The 14,968-nt window shown below is 53.4% G+C and overlaps 1 protein-coding gene across 1 annotated transcript; it reads right to left on the reverse strand.

The window, feature by feature from the left end:
* Positions 1-13,062: 13,062 nt before the first annotated feature.
* Positions 13,063-13,689, reverse strand: LOC309580411 (GTP-binding protein Rhes-like; the record flags this gene model as incomplete). The annotated part of the gene is made up of 1 exon (XM_082294367.1): positions 13,063-13,689. The coding sequence occupies one exon, from the start codon at positions 13,687-13,689 to the stop codon at positions 13,063-13,065; it is 627 nt and encodes a 208-aa protein (XP_082150493.1).
* Between the last annotated feature and the right edge of the window lie 1,279 nt (positions 13,690-14,968).

A 14,968-nucleotide genomic window follows, 5' to 3' on the forward strand; every position in this document is an offset into this window, starting at 1 on the left:
AAAAAGGAAAGAAACTGATAGAAGGGGCCGGCGACAATTCACGTGTAAATGTTTACTCAAGGACTCTTACTGCATTTTAAAAATTACAGTGTGTATCTCTGGAGAATAATATGTATATCTACCTTTAGCGGCTTTTTATTGTGGACTAATGCAAGAAAATTATTACCGGAGTATTGCACCATTTTTCCATTCGGAATATAAAGTTTAAAAAAAAGAAAAAATACTCTTGTTGAACTGTGGCCATAGATAATTGTAAAGAGTTGATAGTTCCCTTGCAAGCAGGAACAGAAACAAGCACTTGGACATAAGTTTTGACTGCTTTTGGAGGAGCCAGGAGTTTTGGCTCCCACCTGTTTACAGACCTTTTTTTCTCCTTCAAACTTTAAAATAAAAAAAGGAATTAAAAAAAAAAAAAAAGAGAGAAAAAAAAACAAAAACAAAAAAAAAAGACTTCCATCGTAAAGAAAACTATTTTCAGAATGAAGATATGCTACTTCAGAGCTCTGGGATTGAACAGTGTTGTTGTATTATCCTTTTCTTTGGCCATTGCTGTGTACTATTTTTGTTGTTGTTTTCCTCCTCTTCGTCAAAGTGGCGAAAACTTTGTGATCACTATCTTGCACATGGTGGAAGATGTCTCAGGAAAGCCGGGTTTCCCGAGGAGCAACTCCACACCATTTCATGTATTTTTAAAACCCAACTCCTAGCACTGAAGATATTATTAAAAAACAAAATAAAATAAAAAAAAAAGACAGTAAGAAAGAAGAAAATACCTAATCTAATGTGTAGCAGTTACATATTTACCAAATAATGGACTCAAAAGAAATAGATGTTTGAAGAGTGCTTTATATATTAAAAAAATCGCTTTATGTTTAAAAAAAGATCAATGTTTTTGATTGTTTTGAAAGGAAGAAAGACAATGGAATAACATACACTTCAAGTATGTTTTAAAAATTATATGAACATTGTGCTCCCTGCCTGCTTGGATCAGGAAACTTGTGCATTACATTTTTTTTTTTTTTGGAAGATTAGCTTTTTAATGGTTTTATCAGATTTAAAGGGTCCTGCAAGATTGCAAATTAACAAAAGCTGGTTTTATAGAGGATCATGAACTATGCACAAACTGGGTTCAAGACTTGTTTTGGTTTTTTTTTTTTTGTTCCTCAAGTTTTAGTAGTGTATTTAGCTGAATAACCTTTCCTCAGAGTAATTGCATCTCATTGCCATTACACGCCTCCTACATATATATTTTATATATGTATACACACACACACTTATATAAAATATGTATGTGTGTATGTGCGTGTTTACATACAATTTTCCATGCTGAAGTTTAGCATTGAGTTGTAGAAAAACTCCTGATATTTTCAAATTGGGAATGAAAATTTCTGTTGGAGGGGTTGGGGAGGGGGGAGTTGGGTGGGTTTTGTTTTTTGGGGGGGCTTTTTTTTTTTTTTTTTTTTTTTTTTTGCCTTTCCTTTTGAATTAAAGATGTCTGTAACTCTGAGATTAAAAAGAAAACCAACAATTGTGGCTTTTAATGTTTATTCTCCTCATAGAATGTGATTGTTAAAAGAACATGCACCGAAAGTTGCTTTCAAGAGTACGAAGATTCTTTGAAACTTAATAAATTGCAGTTTTTTCTTGGCTGTTGAAATAATGTGTATTTTTCTTTTATGCAGGGGATACTAAATATATATATATATTGTTAAATCTGTGAAGGTATTTCAAGGAAGAAGTTTAATTTTGGATGAGAATGCAGTGTACAGCCAGACAAGCCCCTCCTGTGCGTGTGCTCACCCCTCTGCTCTCTGCTGGTGACACTCATGAGCTTTTCCATCAACGCTTTGCACATCTCATCCAAGAGCAGCAGTTCCCATTTTTGTGTTCCAGTTCTGTTCTTCTCATTTATCCATGTCTTTAGTACCACAGTAGGTGAGTTGGTAACCCCCTCCAGCCAGGCTGGGGGCTCCCCTGGCTCCACCCCAGTTTCTGGGCCTGGATGTCTCTATATATAAAAGTGCCAGTTCCACTGATGTTTTGGAGGTGAGCAAATAGCCCCTAAAAAGGGGGAGAAACAGCAAAATATTTTCATGTTTGGCCTTGCAGGGTTTGAGTTTAGGAAGATGTTAACCACCTGAAGGTTCTCTTACCCAAAGATGCCAACCTGAGGCCCAGGAGATGCAGAGCTGAGGGTTCATGGCGAGACCCCAGCCTTGCTCCCTTCCCTGGTTGAACACGACTGGGTGTTTTCCTCCTGCCTCCCCCAAACCAGTCCCTGGCCCCTCACTGGCACTGGGGCCACTGGTGCTGGGTGTGATGCTCAGCAGGGCTGGTCCCAGGTCTCAGGGGTCTGAGTTTGTCCAGTGGAGCTCATTCCCCCAATCCTTTTGGGAAGGAAAACACTGCCATGAGCAGCCGGATTATCGAGAGTGTTCCCAGCCCTGAGCCACCACCCACGCTCTCACTGGGATTGTCCATGAGCCACAATTCCAGAAGAAGGACCCAGCGGGGCAGGGGGGTCTGAGTTGTGTTGGCAGATACGATACAGTTTAAAATACTCAAATCCAGCTTTGGGATAACTTCTGTTATGGAAACAGCAAAAATCCCCGGTCTGAAGCCTGTTCTGTCAATTTTATTGATCTGGCCCCAAAGTCACACAGCTGCTTTTTACTGGAAGCTGCCTCCCCTCCCACCTCCTGTATATTTTTCTCTTCCAAGAGTTTGTCATGGAACTTAAAAGAGAGTTGCCTTTTCCTTCTGTGATTCTTTCTTTGGTTTGTGTTTTGTTGGGCATTTTGTCCTTGGCAAGGAGGGCTTTCAGTTTTGGTGTCTCTGGGTTTTGTTGCCAAGACATTGAGGCCCCTTACGGGGTCAGGTGTTTTATTCTTCCATGAGGTTGGCAGCAATGACTTTTTGTAAATCAGATCCACTCTTAAAATTTAGAAACACCCTCCCCCCCCCCCCCCCCCCAAATATATTAAAGGAAATTTCAGCTTTTGGCCAAAACCAATCTTTTAGCATTTTTGTAGCTCTTTATTTTTTTCAGTGTCATTCTTCTGCTTCAATGCTATCCAGTATTTCTTAAATTGTGAAGAAAACTCCTGATGATCAGGATTCACCCTCTGGCTGCAGAATCTTTACAAGAAAACATTTTTAACACTTTGTGTTTTTCTGTATATCGCATTTGCTGTACCCTCCATGGCACCTTCACTGCATGGCTCCCTGTCTTTAGGCCAAGAGAATTTCTCTTTCCCAAGTGGTCTGAAATTGTCAAATTTCTTAGTTCTTTGTCTAGTTTGTGGGTGGCACTGGCAGAGCAGATGTTTTGCTATTCTCCGAGAAATATATTATTGTTCTTGCTAATTCAATATATGATTGTGTATGTGAAGGAGCTTTTTAATTAAAAAAAAAAAAAATTGTATATGGCTATCTGTATGTGTTAAGAATTACTGGAGTTGGAAGAGTCTGGAAATGGAATCGGAAAACCCTTTAGGATTTGGGCTGTGGGCAGCTACAGCGTGGAGCTCTCCTGTGCCAGCGGACCCGAGGTGAGCTGAGCATCCCCTGATGTCGCACCCGAGCTGCTGCTCTGAATGTACAACCCCGCGTCCCGCCGAGCCGCTCCCGGCCGGGGGAGCGCTGGAGAACGGGACACGGAGCTCAAGGAACTCTCGGTGCCACCCGCACGGATGCCTGGCGTGCCCTGCCCGGGGGGAATCGCGGCTCCGGCAGGGCTGGAAGTGCCCTCGGCTCCAGCGGGATCGGGAGGTCCCTGCGGGTCCCGGGACTGTCTCACCCACGTCCTTGTGTCGCCTCGGCGGCGGCAGCGCACCCGTGAAACCTTAACTGCGGGGCAGCCGGCCGTGCTGTGCCCTCAGCTCCCCTCCTTCCCGGGCCGCCTCTGCCAGGAGCACCCTCCGTGTGCCCTGGAACTCGGGAGAGGCCCCCCAGCACTCACCCCACCGTAGCTTTCCCAGGGAGGACGGACTCACGCCCATGTTCTAGTGGGCTCCCGGTGTCTATACCCGATCGCTCAGGTTACTCTGCCAGCTCCATCCGCAGCGCCGGCCGGCCCTGCACGGACAGTCCCGCGGTCACCACTGTCCCCACCGCCCCTGCTGTCCCAGGAGGATGTTCCATTGACATGGAGATGACACTTTTTTGTCCTGTGTGTGCCCCCCGTGTTTGTTTTTTACTGTCCGATGCATTGCAAATGAGTCGCTTGTAAATTTTACTCTGATGAAAACGTGGTCCCGGTGCAGTCATGATTTCAGGGTTATTAAAATGTTGTAAAACACGATGAGCTGGGACATTGCTTTGCTTTCAGTAAATGTGGTTGTTGGTAAAGGGGGTTGGCCTTGACCCGCCTTTGGGGCTGCTGACTGCTGGGAGAGGTGTGTGTGTCCCCCATCTGTCTGTCCCGAGTTAATATTTCATGATTTTAAATGTTCATTCTGTTCAAGGGATGGTCTTGATAATATTCACAACTGTGGCAGATTCCCCCATAATTTTTCTGTTGTTCCACCTCCTGGATCCTTCGCCCACTTCTTAATTAATCTGAAGTTATTCCTCGTTTATACTGCAGGCTGCAGACTTGTGTGACTGATAGTGTTGGAAAGCACCAGATTCTCTTTCCATTTCTGCAGTAGGCCTCCTTGTTTGGGTTGCAATATTCAGGCTTTACAATTACATTTTACTCACAGGAGTACCTCACTGAACTGGGAAAAACTCGCATTTTTTCATCATTTTGTACGATTTCAAGCAGGACCCACTTTTTCTGCCTTTTCCTGTCACTTGTCTCTCTCCTTCCCATCTCTTCCCTCCCTACAGATGACAGGGAACTTCTGATGAAGGCAGAGGAGGTGATTTTTCCACAGGTAAAGAATGGCAGCTTCTGCATTTGTGAAGTCTGTAAACTGCCTAATTAGAACTGTAATCCCAGTGGGACATTGAGCAGAAGCATAAAACACCTGAAAGACATAGGAGGGGATACACATCAGTCCCCACAGCTAAGCAGCCCTTGCCTCTTTGCTGGGATAACCACAAATTCCCAAAGGAAAAGGTTGCAAATAGCTCTGATTACCCTGTGATGCCTTAATTGCTGAGTGTTTTCCCAAAAACTGCTGGGATGGTGTTTCCCAGCACACTTCCCCAGCTGCCTGAGCCTGCAGCATCGAAGGAGGAGGGTGGAGAGCCCAGGGATAGGGCTGGAAGGAATTGCACAGGGATCTGTGTGATTTGTAGGGGAGTCTCATTTCTGAAAGAGCTAAAAATGGCTCAAATAAAAAAACCAAAACAAAACAAAACCCACAACAACAAAAACTTGGTTTCCCTGCTGGCTCAGTGATGCATTTCTCTACAGCATCACTGTGTAAATATGAGCATGCAGTGAGGTGGTTCTGGAGCTGTGTCCAACTCAGTGTTGGACTCATAGCCTTTGTTTCCTGCTCATCAGCTTTCTCTGCTCTTGGTTTGGGAGTTACAGGTTCCACAGCAGCCTGGCGGGGAGCACAGCTGGAAGTAGTTTCAAACTCATTTCCCCAGGGTGCTTCAGCACCTTTCTTGGAAAAATCCTTTTTCTGGGGGCTTTTCAGAAACACAAGACATGAATTGGGCACTTGGGACCAGCAAAGGAACCCAGTGATTCCAGCCTAGGACAAGTCTTTGGACACCCCTTGGTGCTGCTTTTGAGCACAGACATTCAGAGACTCCAATTGGGCTTGATGGAGAATAAAGCTTTAAAACTCTGTCAGCAGCACAAAAGTATTTGTTTGTTATTTAGTGGAAGTTAAGCATAAAACGCTAAACCCTCATAATATGAAATTTTAGAGACAATGTCGGTAATTTCTGCCTCTGTCCTTAATTGGGGGGAACAGAAGGAAAAGCAAAGTATCAAAAAATAACAGGACCCAGTGCAAGGTGGGAGATTGTGTTATCTAGTACAGACATCTCACAGTAGAGCCAGTGATCTTTATGCCCTTAGAGCTCAAACACTGATTTTTTGATCTCTTTTAGAGAATCCAGGTATTCTAGGACATTGGAACCCACTGTGGGCACCGTCTTTAGATGAGAAAGGGAAACTTTCTGAAGTGAGTTTAAAGGGAATTGGTTGAAGTCTCCTTTTCTACTTGAACCTTTAACAAAGTTAGGAGGTTAAATATCACATTTTTCAAAGGGGTTTATTCTTAGAGTTCTTGTCAATACAAGACATTTAAAGTGCAGAATTCCCTTGGCATAGCAAGAATCGATGCATTCTTAAAAGTGCTCTGCTGGTTTCACTGTCAGACACAGACACACTGTCTTGTGTCCAGCTGCTGTGGGACCTGAGAGCAGAAATACCAAATCAGAGGATTTATCAAGTCTTTTACCTTTTTTTTTCTTTTACATAATTATCACAGAAACCTCTGAAAGTTCATGGTCTGCAAAACAAGACATGGTTACCAGCACCTTGGCATCTCCCCAAAGGTTACAAGACTGCGGCATAAGGGACATCGGAGTTTCTACAGCACAAACAACGCTGGATTCTGCTGCCCTGGGATTAATGCCAGAGCCAGAATGGGGATGATCAGCTCCGTAGTGAAAAGCTGGGAAGTCCCTGCTCAGAGTGGAGATTCCTGTGGTTTTGGAGGCGCTGCCTGGCTCCTTTGGCCCCAGTCTGCCCTGCGAGGCTCAGGGGAGGCACTGCCCTTCCACGGCTCGAGGCACAACTTTGTGTCAGGGGAACAAACCCCGCTTTTCCTCTCGTCCTCTGCAGCAGCCCTGTTCTGTGAAAGCACGACCATGAGCCTGCGGGGTCACAGCTTTCCTGAGGGCTGCCTGGAGCCTCAGCTCCGAAGGATGCAGGGCACGAACTCAGTCAGGTGTTTACAGAGCAGCTGGGGCTCCTCACTGGAGCCTCTGGATTTTGAAAAGCCTTTGTATCAAGCAAAGCTCAGCACGCAGAGCTTTGAGCTGTCAATTAAAAGGCAAAGGACTGTAAATCCTCTTTGCAAACGCTTCGAGCCCTGCAGTGGGTGGTTCCCTGAGCTCCTGCAATCTGTTCTGTCCGGGGAAGAAATCTGCGGTGGCCCCGTGCCTGCAGCAGTGTGGGCTGGCGGTCACAGGGGTCAGCGGTCACCAGTGGCTGGTGGCCAGAGGGGTTGGTGGTCAGAGGGGCTGGCAGTCACAGGGGTCAGTCAGAGGGGCTGGTGTTTGCAGGGATCAGTGGTCACAGGGAACAGTGGCCACAGGGGTCGGCGGTCACAGGGGTCGGTGGCCGCAGGGGTCAGCGGTCAGAGGGGCCAGTGGTCACACGGGTCGGTGTTGGCAAGGGACTGATGGTCCCATGGTCAGTGGTGGCAGGGGTCGTTGGTGAGAGGGGCCGGTGGTCAGAGGGGCCGGTGGTCACAGGGGTCAGTGGTCACAGGGGTCAGTGGTCACAGGGGTCACCGAGCCCCGCGCGCAGCCCCGTCCCCGCCCCTGTCCCCGCTGCAGTTCGCGGTGTCCCCACAGGGTGGTGCCAGGGAGCCGCTCCGAGCCCGGGGCTGCTCCTGTGCCCAATTCTTTGCTTGGCCACAATTCCAGGCGGATTTTGGGTCCCGGGCTGGTGTCGGAGGAGTTCCGTGTGCTGGCGGCGGCTCTGCCGCAGGGGTGCAGAGCAGGGGGTGCTGGGGCCGCGCTGCACGGGGCTGGCTCCGTGGCTGAGCTGCAGGAGAGTGGCGCAAGCCGGGACCAGGGCCTGTGCGTGGACTCAGTCATGGAATCACCAAGGCTGGGAAAGACCCCTAAGGCCATGGAGTCCAACCATTGACCCAGCACTGCCAAGCCCACCACTAACCCATGTCCCCAAGTGCCACAGCCACGCCTCTTTTAAATCCCCCCAGCGATGGTGACTCCACCACTGCCCTGGGCAGCTGTGCCAGGGCTGGACAAACCTTTTGGAGAAGAAATTTTCCCCAATATCCCATCTAAACCTCCCTTGGAGCAACTTGAGGCTGTTCCCTCTCATTCTGTCACTTGTTACCTGGGAGAAGAGGCCGATTCCCCCCGGCTCCAGCCTCCACTGCGGCATTTCTCAGCCTGAAGCCGGGTGGGAGCTGCATGTCCAGGGTGCAGCCCTGAGGATGCTCCCGCTGCCCTCCCCAGCGCGGGGAACTCGGCGACCTTCCAGGTCTTTTCCAACCTAAACAGCTCCACGATTCTCCGAATCCCAGCCCGCCGGGAGAGCCCTAATGGGGCTCATGTGATGCGGTTTGCTCTCTCCAGAGCACTCAGCGTTTCCCCGGCGCTGCGCCTCGCTCGGCCAAAGCTCCTAAAGACAAACACCCTTAATTACCCCCTCAACGAGTAAGTGCCGCTTTTGGGTTCAAAACGTTTTTTTGCTCTCCCGCCGAGTGTCCTTGGCGTGGGTGTTCGTGCCGCGGCCGCGCATCAATCAGGGCCTGAGCAAACTGCAGCTCCAATTAGGGGCAGCCCGGGCGGCAGCTGCTCCCTGCCCGCCGCTGGCCCCGGTGCGGCTCCCGGCCGCCAGCCCGGTTCCCCCGATTGTTTGTGCACACAAATTAAGCGCGAGCATCTCGCGGCGGTCTGATGGGATGTGCTACATGATGTGGAACAGAACAGGGGGGATCACACGGAGCTCTTCTCCCGGGGTGAGCGTGGGGACAGCGCTGGCGTCGGCGCTGGAGGCGAGCCTGGAGCGAAGCGGTGCAGCTGGGGGAAGGGGAAGAAGAGTTACGATGGGAAGATGTTCCAGATCTTTCTTGGTGTTTTGAGAATGAGAGGAGCAGCCCTCGGTTCTGAGAGTTCGCTGCGATGTTTTTTGTAGAGAAAACAGCACCAGAGACCTCAGCACCAGCCAGAGCAGCACTGGGAGCCGGGTGTGTCCCGGCCCAGCCCTCACTGCTTTCCGTGGGGCTGGGATTTCCAGAGTATCCCTGTGCAGGGAGAACAACACCCACGGTCACCCTGCAGAGGCAGAGCTTTTGTCCCACTGTGCCTTTATCCCCCTGCAGAACATTTCGCATCCCAGGTACCAGGCCCCTCTCTCTACACACGGACAGAACAGCAGCCCACCTACAGAAAAGCAGCTCCAACCTCAGCTGAGCACCGAGAGCCCAGGCAGAGAAGCCCCTCCAGCCCCAGAGGTGGCATCGGGACAGCAGCCACTGCTCCCTGGGCTGCCGTGCCAGGACAGCCAGGCAGTGCCCGTGCGTGGCTCACTGGAGACAGGTTTTCCCTGGATCCTGTGCCCCTGGACATTGCAGCAGCCCCCAGCAGCCCTGACTGCCCCAGGCCATATCCATGGAGTGCTCCCTCCACACACTGCATCTCCTGTGTGCCAGAGGCCTCAAGCAGCTGCTCTGGAGGCTGCCAGAGCTCCTCCACCTACTGCTCCCCCGACCCACAGGAGCTGTAAGTGCCCAGGGTTACAGATAATTCCTCTGCACAACCGAGTGCTTCAGGGCAAAGCTGAGCCAGGGGGAGTCTGGGGGATGTTTGAATGGATCCTGCTCTGCCCAGGCTTTCCCCTGAAGCCCCAGCTGCCCTCTCCTCCTGGCAGGGCAAGCAGAAGGGCAAATGTTGCTCCTCTCCTAGGCCTGTGGCTGTGTGATGTCTGCAAGGACCACTGTAGCAGCCTCAGCGTAGGCTCAGCTACCCCTCCATGCCCTGGCCTGGGCTGCACTGTGCTGGGTTCTGTACCTGTGCTCTGTGCTGGGCAGGAAAAGCCACTTCACCTGTTGCCATTTGTTGAAAGAAAAGGAGCTGCAGGTGCTCGGCCCTCCAGCACAGCCACACACACACAGAGGCACAGCTGGCTCCAGACCCCAGAGGGGCTTGACCCTCCCTGATCTGCACTTTCCTGCTAAAGCTGAGGCTGAGCACAGGTCACACACAGACCCCTCAGGCCAGGAGACATCAGACCTGCCTATTTTTAACCCCACTCAGCAGAATCTTGCCCAGCTCTGGCCAGGAGAAGCACTGCTGGAGGCCCAGCATGGCGATGGGCACAGGCAGAGACTGGGACAGGACTCACACTCGCTGTGCCTGGCACAGATCCTGTGGGACAGGCCCCGGGCACTGCTTTGGGTGCATTGAGACATTGGAGCTGCTCTCCAACCCCCCTGCAGCCCAGCACGGTGGCATCCCATACCTCTTGTCCTGCCACAGCCCCTGCACGGCCAACCCCAGCCCCACACCACGGCCCTGCACGGCCAGAGCTGCCTGACCCCAAGGTCCGAGCGAGGTGACCACAACCCCAGCAGAGCCGCCCCTGCCACAGCGTTTCATGGGAGTGAGCAAACCCCCCAAATCCCCAATGCCCAGAGAGGGCTGTGCAGGTGGGGGCTGAAGGGCTGGCGAGAGCTGCACCCCATTCCCACAGCATCCCTGCCCTGCATCCTTACACCACCCCCATCCACTGCACCCCATTCCCACAGCATCTCTGCCCTGCATCCTTACACCACCCCCATCCACTGCACCCCATTCCCACAGCATCTCTGCCCTGCATCCTTACACCACCCCCATCCACTGCACCCCATTCCCACAGCATCCCTGCCCTGCATCCTTACACCACCCCCGTCCGCTGCCCCGAGCCCCTGCCCCGCCTGGCCGGGGGAAGCGGGGCTGGGGGCGGCCCCGGGGGGGCCGGGAGCGGGCGGGAGGGGCTGTACAAGGCTGGCAGGCATTGGGCGAAGGGCAATTGGTGCTGGAGAGCTCCGCCAATGGCTCCGTTCTTTGCTGGAGCCCGGCGCTGCCGGGGCAGGCGGTGAGCCCGGGGAGAGGGTCCAGGACCTGTGTCCGGAGCTCCCGCACCTCCCGCACCTCCCTCTGCAGCTCCTGCGCCTCCAGCATCTCGGTCTCTGCATCTGCAGCATCTCGGTCAGCATCTCATCCACAGAGCAGTGGCTGCTGTACCCCGCAGGTCTTGGGCTGGGGCTGGCTGGGAGTTGGGGTCCTGGAGCCCCCGAGGGTTCCTGCTCTGCCCAGGGAAGGCAGAGATGGGACACAGGGGAGCCTCTCCCCGTGGAAGCTCGTGGGGCTCTGCCAGCCTGAGCCTGGGGAGGCCGCTGGGACCCCTCAGCAGGAGCTGTTTCCAGGCCCTACCAGGGGTCTCACAGGAGGGGGCTGGCAGCCAGCCTTGCCCATCCCAGCTTCCTCCTACCCTGCAGAGGGATTTCCTTCTGCTTTCAGCACAAGGCTGTGAACCAAAGGGCCTGGTGCTCCTGATCCTGCATCATCCAAACCGAACACAAACCCTCCCTGGACGGTGTGGGGCTCCTGCAGGGCCAGCTGGTCAGTGAGAGGTGGGGTCATGGAGGCACTGCCAGGCTACCCTGGCCAGGGCTGAGTGTGGGCAGGGCTGGCAGGCACAGCCAGCCTGGTGGGCACATCCCTGTGGCTGCACCCATCACACCCAGCCCCGCTGCTGCCCAAAGTGAGCTGTTCATATTCCATTCCCTGCAGGCAGGAGGGAAGGAAAAGCCATTTCACCTGTTTTCTTCCCTTTTTCCCCAGGCAGGGCTCCATCCTGAGCAGCTCTGTGTGTCCCCGAGGCGCTGGCAAGGGACAGCCACACACCCTGGCAGAGCATCGTGGTGGCAGCACGAGGTACACGGCTGTGAGACAGAGGTGAGGGCAACCTGGGCCACCACAGCAGGTCCTGGTGGCACCTGCCTGTCCCCCCCTCCACTGCCTGTCCCCAGCCTTATCCCACACCAGACTCCAGGAGGAGGATTTTGCCTGCCTGGAGGTCGCTGTTGTGGTTCCAGTGCCCACGGGAGAGGTGGCAGCAGGGTGCCCCAGTAAGTGATGCCCATGGCAAGGCTGAGCTCTCCCTGCTGGCACCTGCTCCTCTGGGAAGGGGCTGGAACCCCCAGGTGCCTCCCCAGCGGATCAGGGGCTCACCATCCTGTAGGGCTGGGCTTCTGAAAGCTGCAGACCCCAAATTGCCCATCTCCCTTGGGTCTGGATCTGGGGGGTGACTCTTTAATCCATCAGGCTTTAATATCTCCTTGTGTGTGTGTGTGTGTGTGTGGCTGCTGAGAAGGTTAAGTGCTCATTACAGCCAGGATGGGCTGTGTGAGGAGAGAGTAAATCAGTACAGGGCACGCTCAGCACAGCAAACACAGCCCTTCTGTGCCTCCCCCCGTGCCGTTTATTACCCCTTTTAACATGTTTGTGTTTTTATTTCAGTGGATCAGCTGTCTTTTAATGGCTGCTTGTTATTTCCTGCACTCAGAGGTAAGAGGGTGTTTTATTGTTGGTCTCTGCTGCTTGGTAAAAACTTCAGTGCGGTTAAATTATTAGAAAAATCATAACTCTGAATGTCCTGACACTGCCAGGGGAGGCTGGAGAGCTGGGGAGGCTCCCCCAGTGCCAGGACATTCCACATAAGGCTGGAGCACGGCAGAGGGAAAGCAAAATGCAGTGATAAGAGCATAAAACACTGATACCGGGCACTGCAGCACCTGAAACGCAGGAGAAAGAAACCGAGACATTTTCCAGCTCCACTTTGCAACAGTTTATTTATTGGGAATGCTTAAAAAAAAAACCAAACAAAAAGGGAATAGAGAAAACCAGACTGATGTACAGACCACCCTATCACATCCTCTACACCAGGTCAAACTCAGGACTGCTCGGACACTGGAAGTGCCGTGGGTGCCGGAGCTGCGCCGGGAAGTTGTGAGTGCTGGGGACGAGGTGACACCGGACCCAAATGTGCCCCAGGACAGTGGCACTGGCAGGGTGCCCACATCTGCCAGAGCCCTGGCATTTGTCCCCCGTGCCCGTGCCTGCCAGCCCCCACACAGCGCCCTGGCTGACCCACCCCTGTTCCCCAGGTAAGCCTCCTACTTTTTTGGGAATTCCCCCTCTCCCCACACCCTTCCAGCAACCAGCATCCCTTCCAGCTCCCTCCTCCTTGTCACCTCCAACCCCCTCCGTGCCTGTGGGCTGGGTGGGGAAGAGGAGGGAAGGGCTGGGAGGCAGCAGGGGTAGTTTTGGCTGAGGCAGCGCCTGTCCCCACCCAGCCCACCTGAGTTTCCAGCCGGTGCCTTCCCTGGGGCCCGGGCGGCCGGCTCAGCACACGGAGCAGCTGTTGGTCTTGTTCATGGGTGGCCTGAGCGCCTGCTCCTTGGGCAGCGTCTCCCTCCTCTTGCAGAGCGCGGGGCTGAGCCTGCTGGGCAGGTTCAGCTGCTGCAGCAGCTCCCTGAACACCTCCAGGACGTTCTCGTTGTCCTTGGCCGACGTCTCCACGAAGCGGCTGTTCCAGTCCAGCTCCACCAGCGACAGCGCGTCCTCCACCGGCACCTGCCGCTCGCCGCCGCTCTCCGCCTTGTTGCCGACCACCACGATGGGAGGGAACTTGTCCTCCTTCACCTCCAGGATCTCCTCCCGCAGGCTCTTGACGCTCTCGAAGGACTCGGCGTCATCCACGGCGTAGACCAGGGCGAAGGCGTCGCTGTTCTGGATCGAGAGCTTCCTCATGGCCGGGAAGGAGTAGCTGCCGCTGGTGTCCAGGATTTCCACCTTGACCGTGGCCCCACACACCTCGTACTCCTTGCTGTGCAGCTCCTCCACCGTGCGCCGGTGCTTGGGCTCGAAGGTGTCCATCAGGAAGCGGCGGATGAGCGATGTCTTGCCCACGCCGGCGGCTCCCAGGAAGACCAACCGGACGTGGTTCTTCTCCTTCACCACCAGGGACATGGCTGGCACAGAGGGGACAGGATGCTCCGCAGCTGGTGCTCACCCCACAGGTGTCCCTGGGTGGCTGCAGCCCCGGTGTGTCCGTCTGTCCGTCCTCCCCGCACTGACTCAGCGCAGCCCCGGAATGTTGATGCCACCGCTCCGCAAACTTCTCCCTCCTGCTTTGCCGCGGACTCTACAATCCCCAAGTCCAGCTCATTTTTTTATCCTGGTCCCTCTCTGCCATGTGGCACCAAGCTGTCCAATCTCCGTGGGTTGTGGGTGCTGGAGGAGGGAGGGCAGGGAGGGAGGAGAGCGGGGTGCTCCGGGCCAATCCGCAGAGTTCAGCACTGGAAAGCCACTCCAGCCCTGGAGCGCAGCAGCGCTGCGTCGCTGCCGGTAGCGCGGGGAGCCGGCGGCACCGGGGCTGCCCAGCACCGCCAGCTCCTCACGGATTACCGGGAGCTGCTTGGCGTGGGCTCACTGGCAGCAGGGACACTCAGTGGCGATCCCCACCCATGGGGTGGCTCGTGGCCAGCGGCTGGCCAGCGGCACCTGCGGCGTTCCCTGCGCGTACCCGGGGCTGGGGACTCGCTTGCAGACAGGGTTGCTGCGAATGTGCCCAAGTCTTCAGTGAAGCGATGAAATATTTGGCTGGAGGGGGAGAATAAGCTCTCCTGTCTGTCATAATCTCCTCATTCAGCTGTCAGTTATCCGGTGATTCTTGTGAAATATTTAACCAGAGGGGGAAATAAAATCTCCATGCAGATGATGCACGGCGCTCTCCGGAGCGGATGCCGGGAGCCTTGGGGAGGAACCGGCTGTGACCCAGCAGTGAGGTTGCTCTAGAGGTGCAGGCTGCCCTGTCCAGGTGTGTTTGCTCAGCACTCACCTTCTATGCCATGCTGGAGCTGTCTGAGAAGCTGATTTATGCCAAGTGCAAATACAAAGGGAACTTGCTCAGAAGTTCAAATAAGTTTCTATCCTAAATTTGTGGATCTGGGTTTTTTGGAGCTTTAATGCAGTTGGTTTTCTTTCCATAGTCAAGTACCACTTCCAGCATTAGTTCTGGATGAATTTGTTCTGTTGATTCCAAAACCCTTTTCACTGGAATTATTCCTGCCTTTTAATTCTCCAGTTATTGTTACATTTTAGCCATGTTAGGAGCTTTCCCAGCTAATCTCGTTATCAGGAGAGCCAAGAGATTATATCAGGATGAGCAGAGTCCTGTCCTGGTGTCAGCCTGCCCTGGGAGAAGGGAAAGATTGGGTCTACAGCAGGACTGACAGTGGGATTGGTG

Source organism: Coloeus monedula (genome assembly GCF_965178545.1).
Source record: "Coloeus monedula genome assembly, chromosome: 19".
In the NCBI taxonomy this organism is placed as follows: domain Eukaryota; kingdom Metazoa; phylum Chordata; class Aves; order Passeriformes; family Corvidae; genus Coloeus; species Coloeus monedula.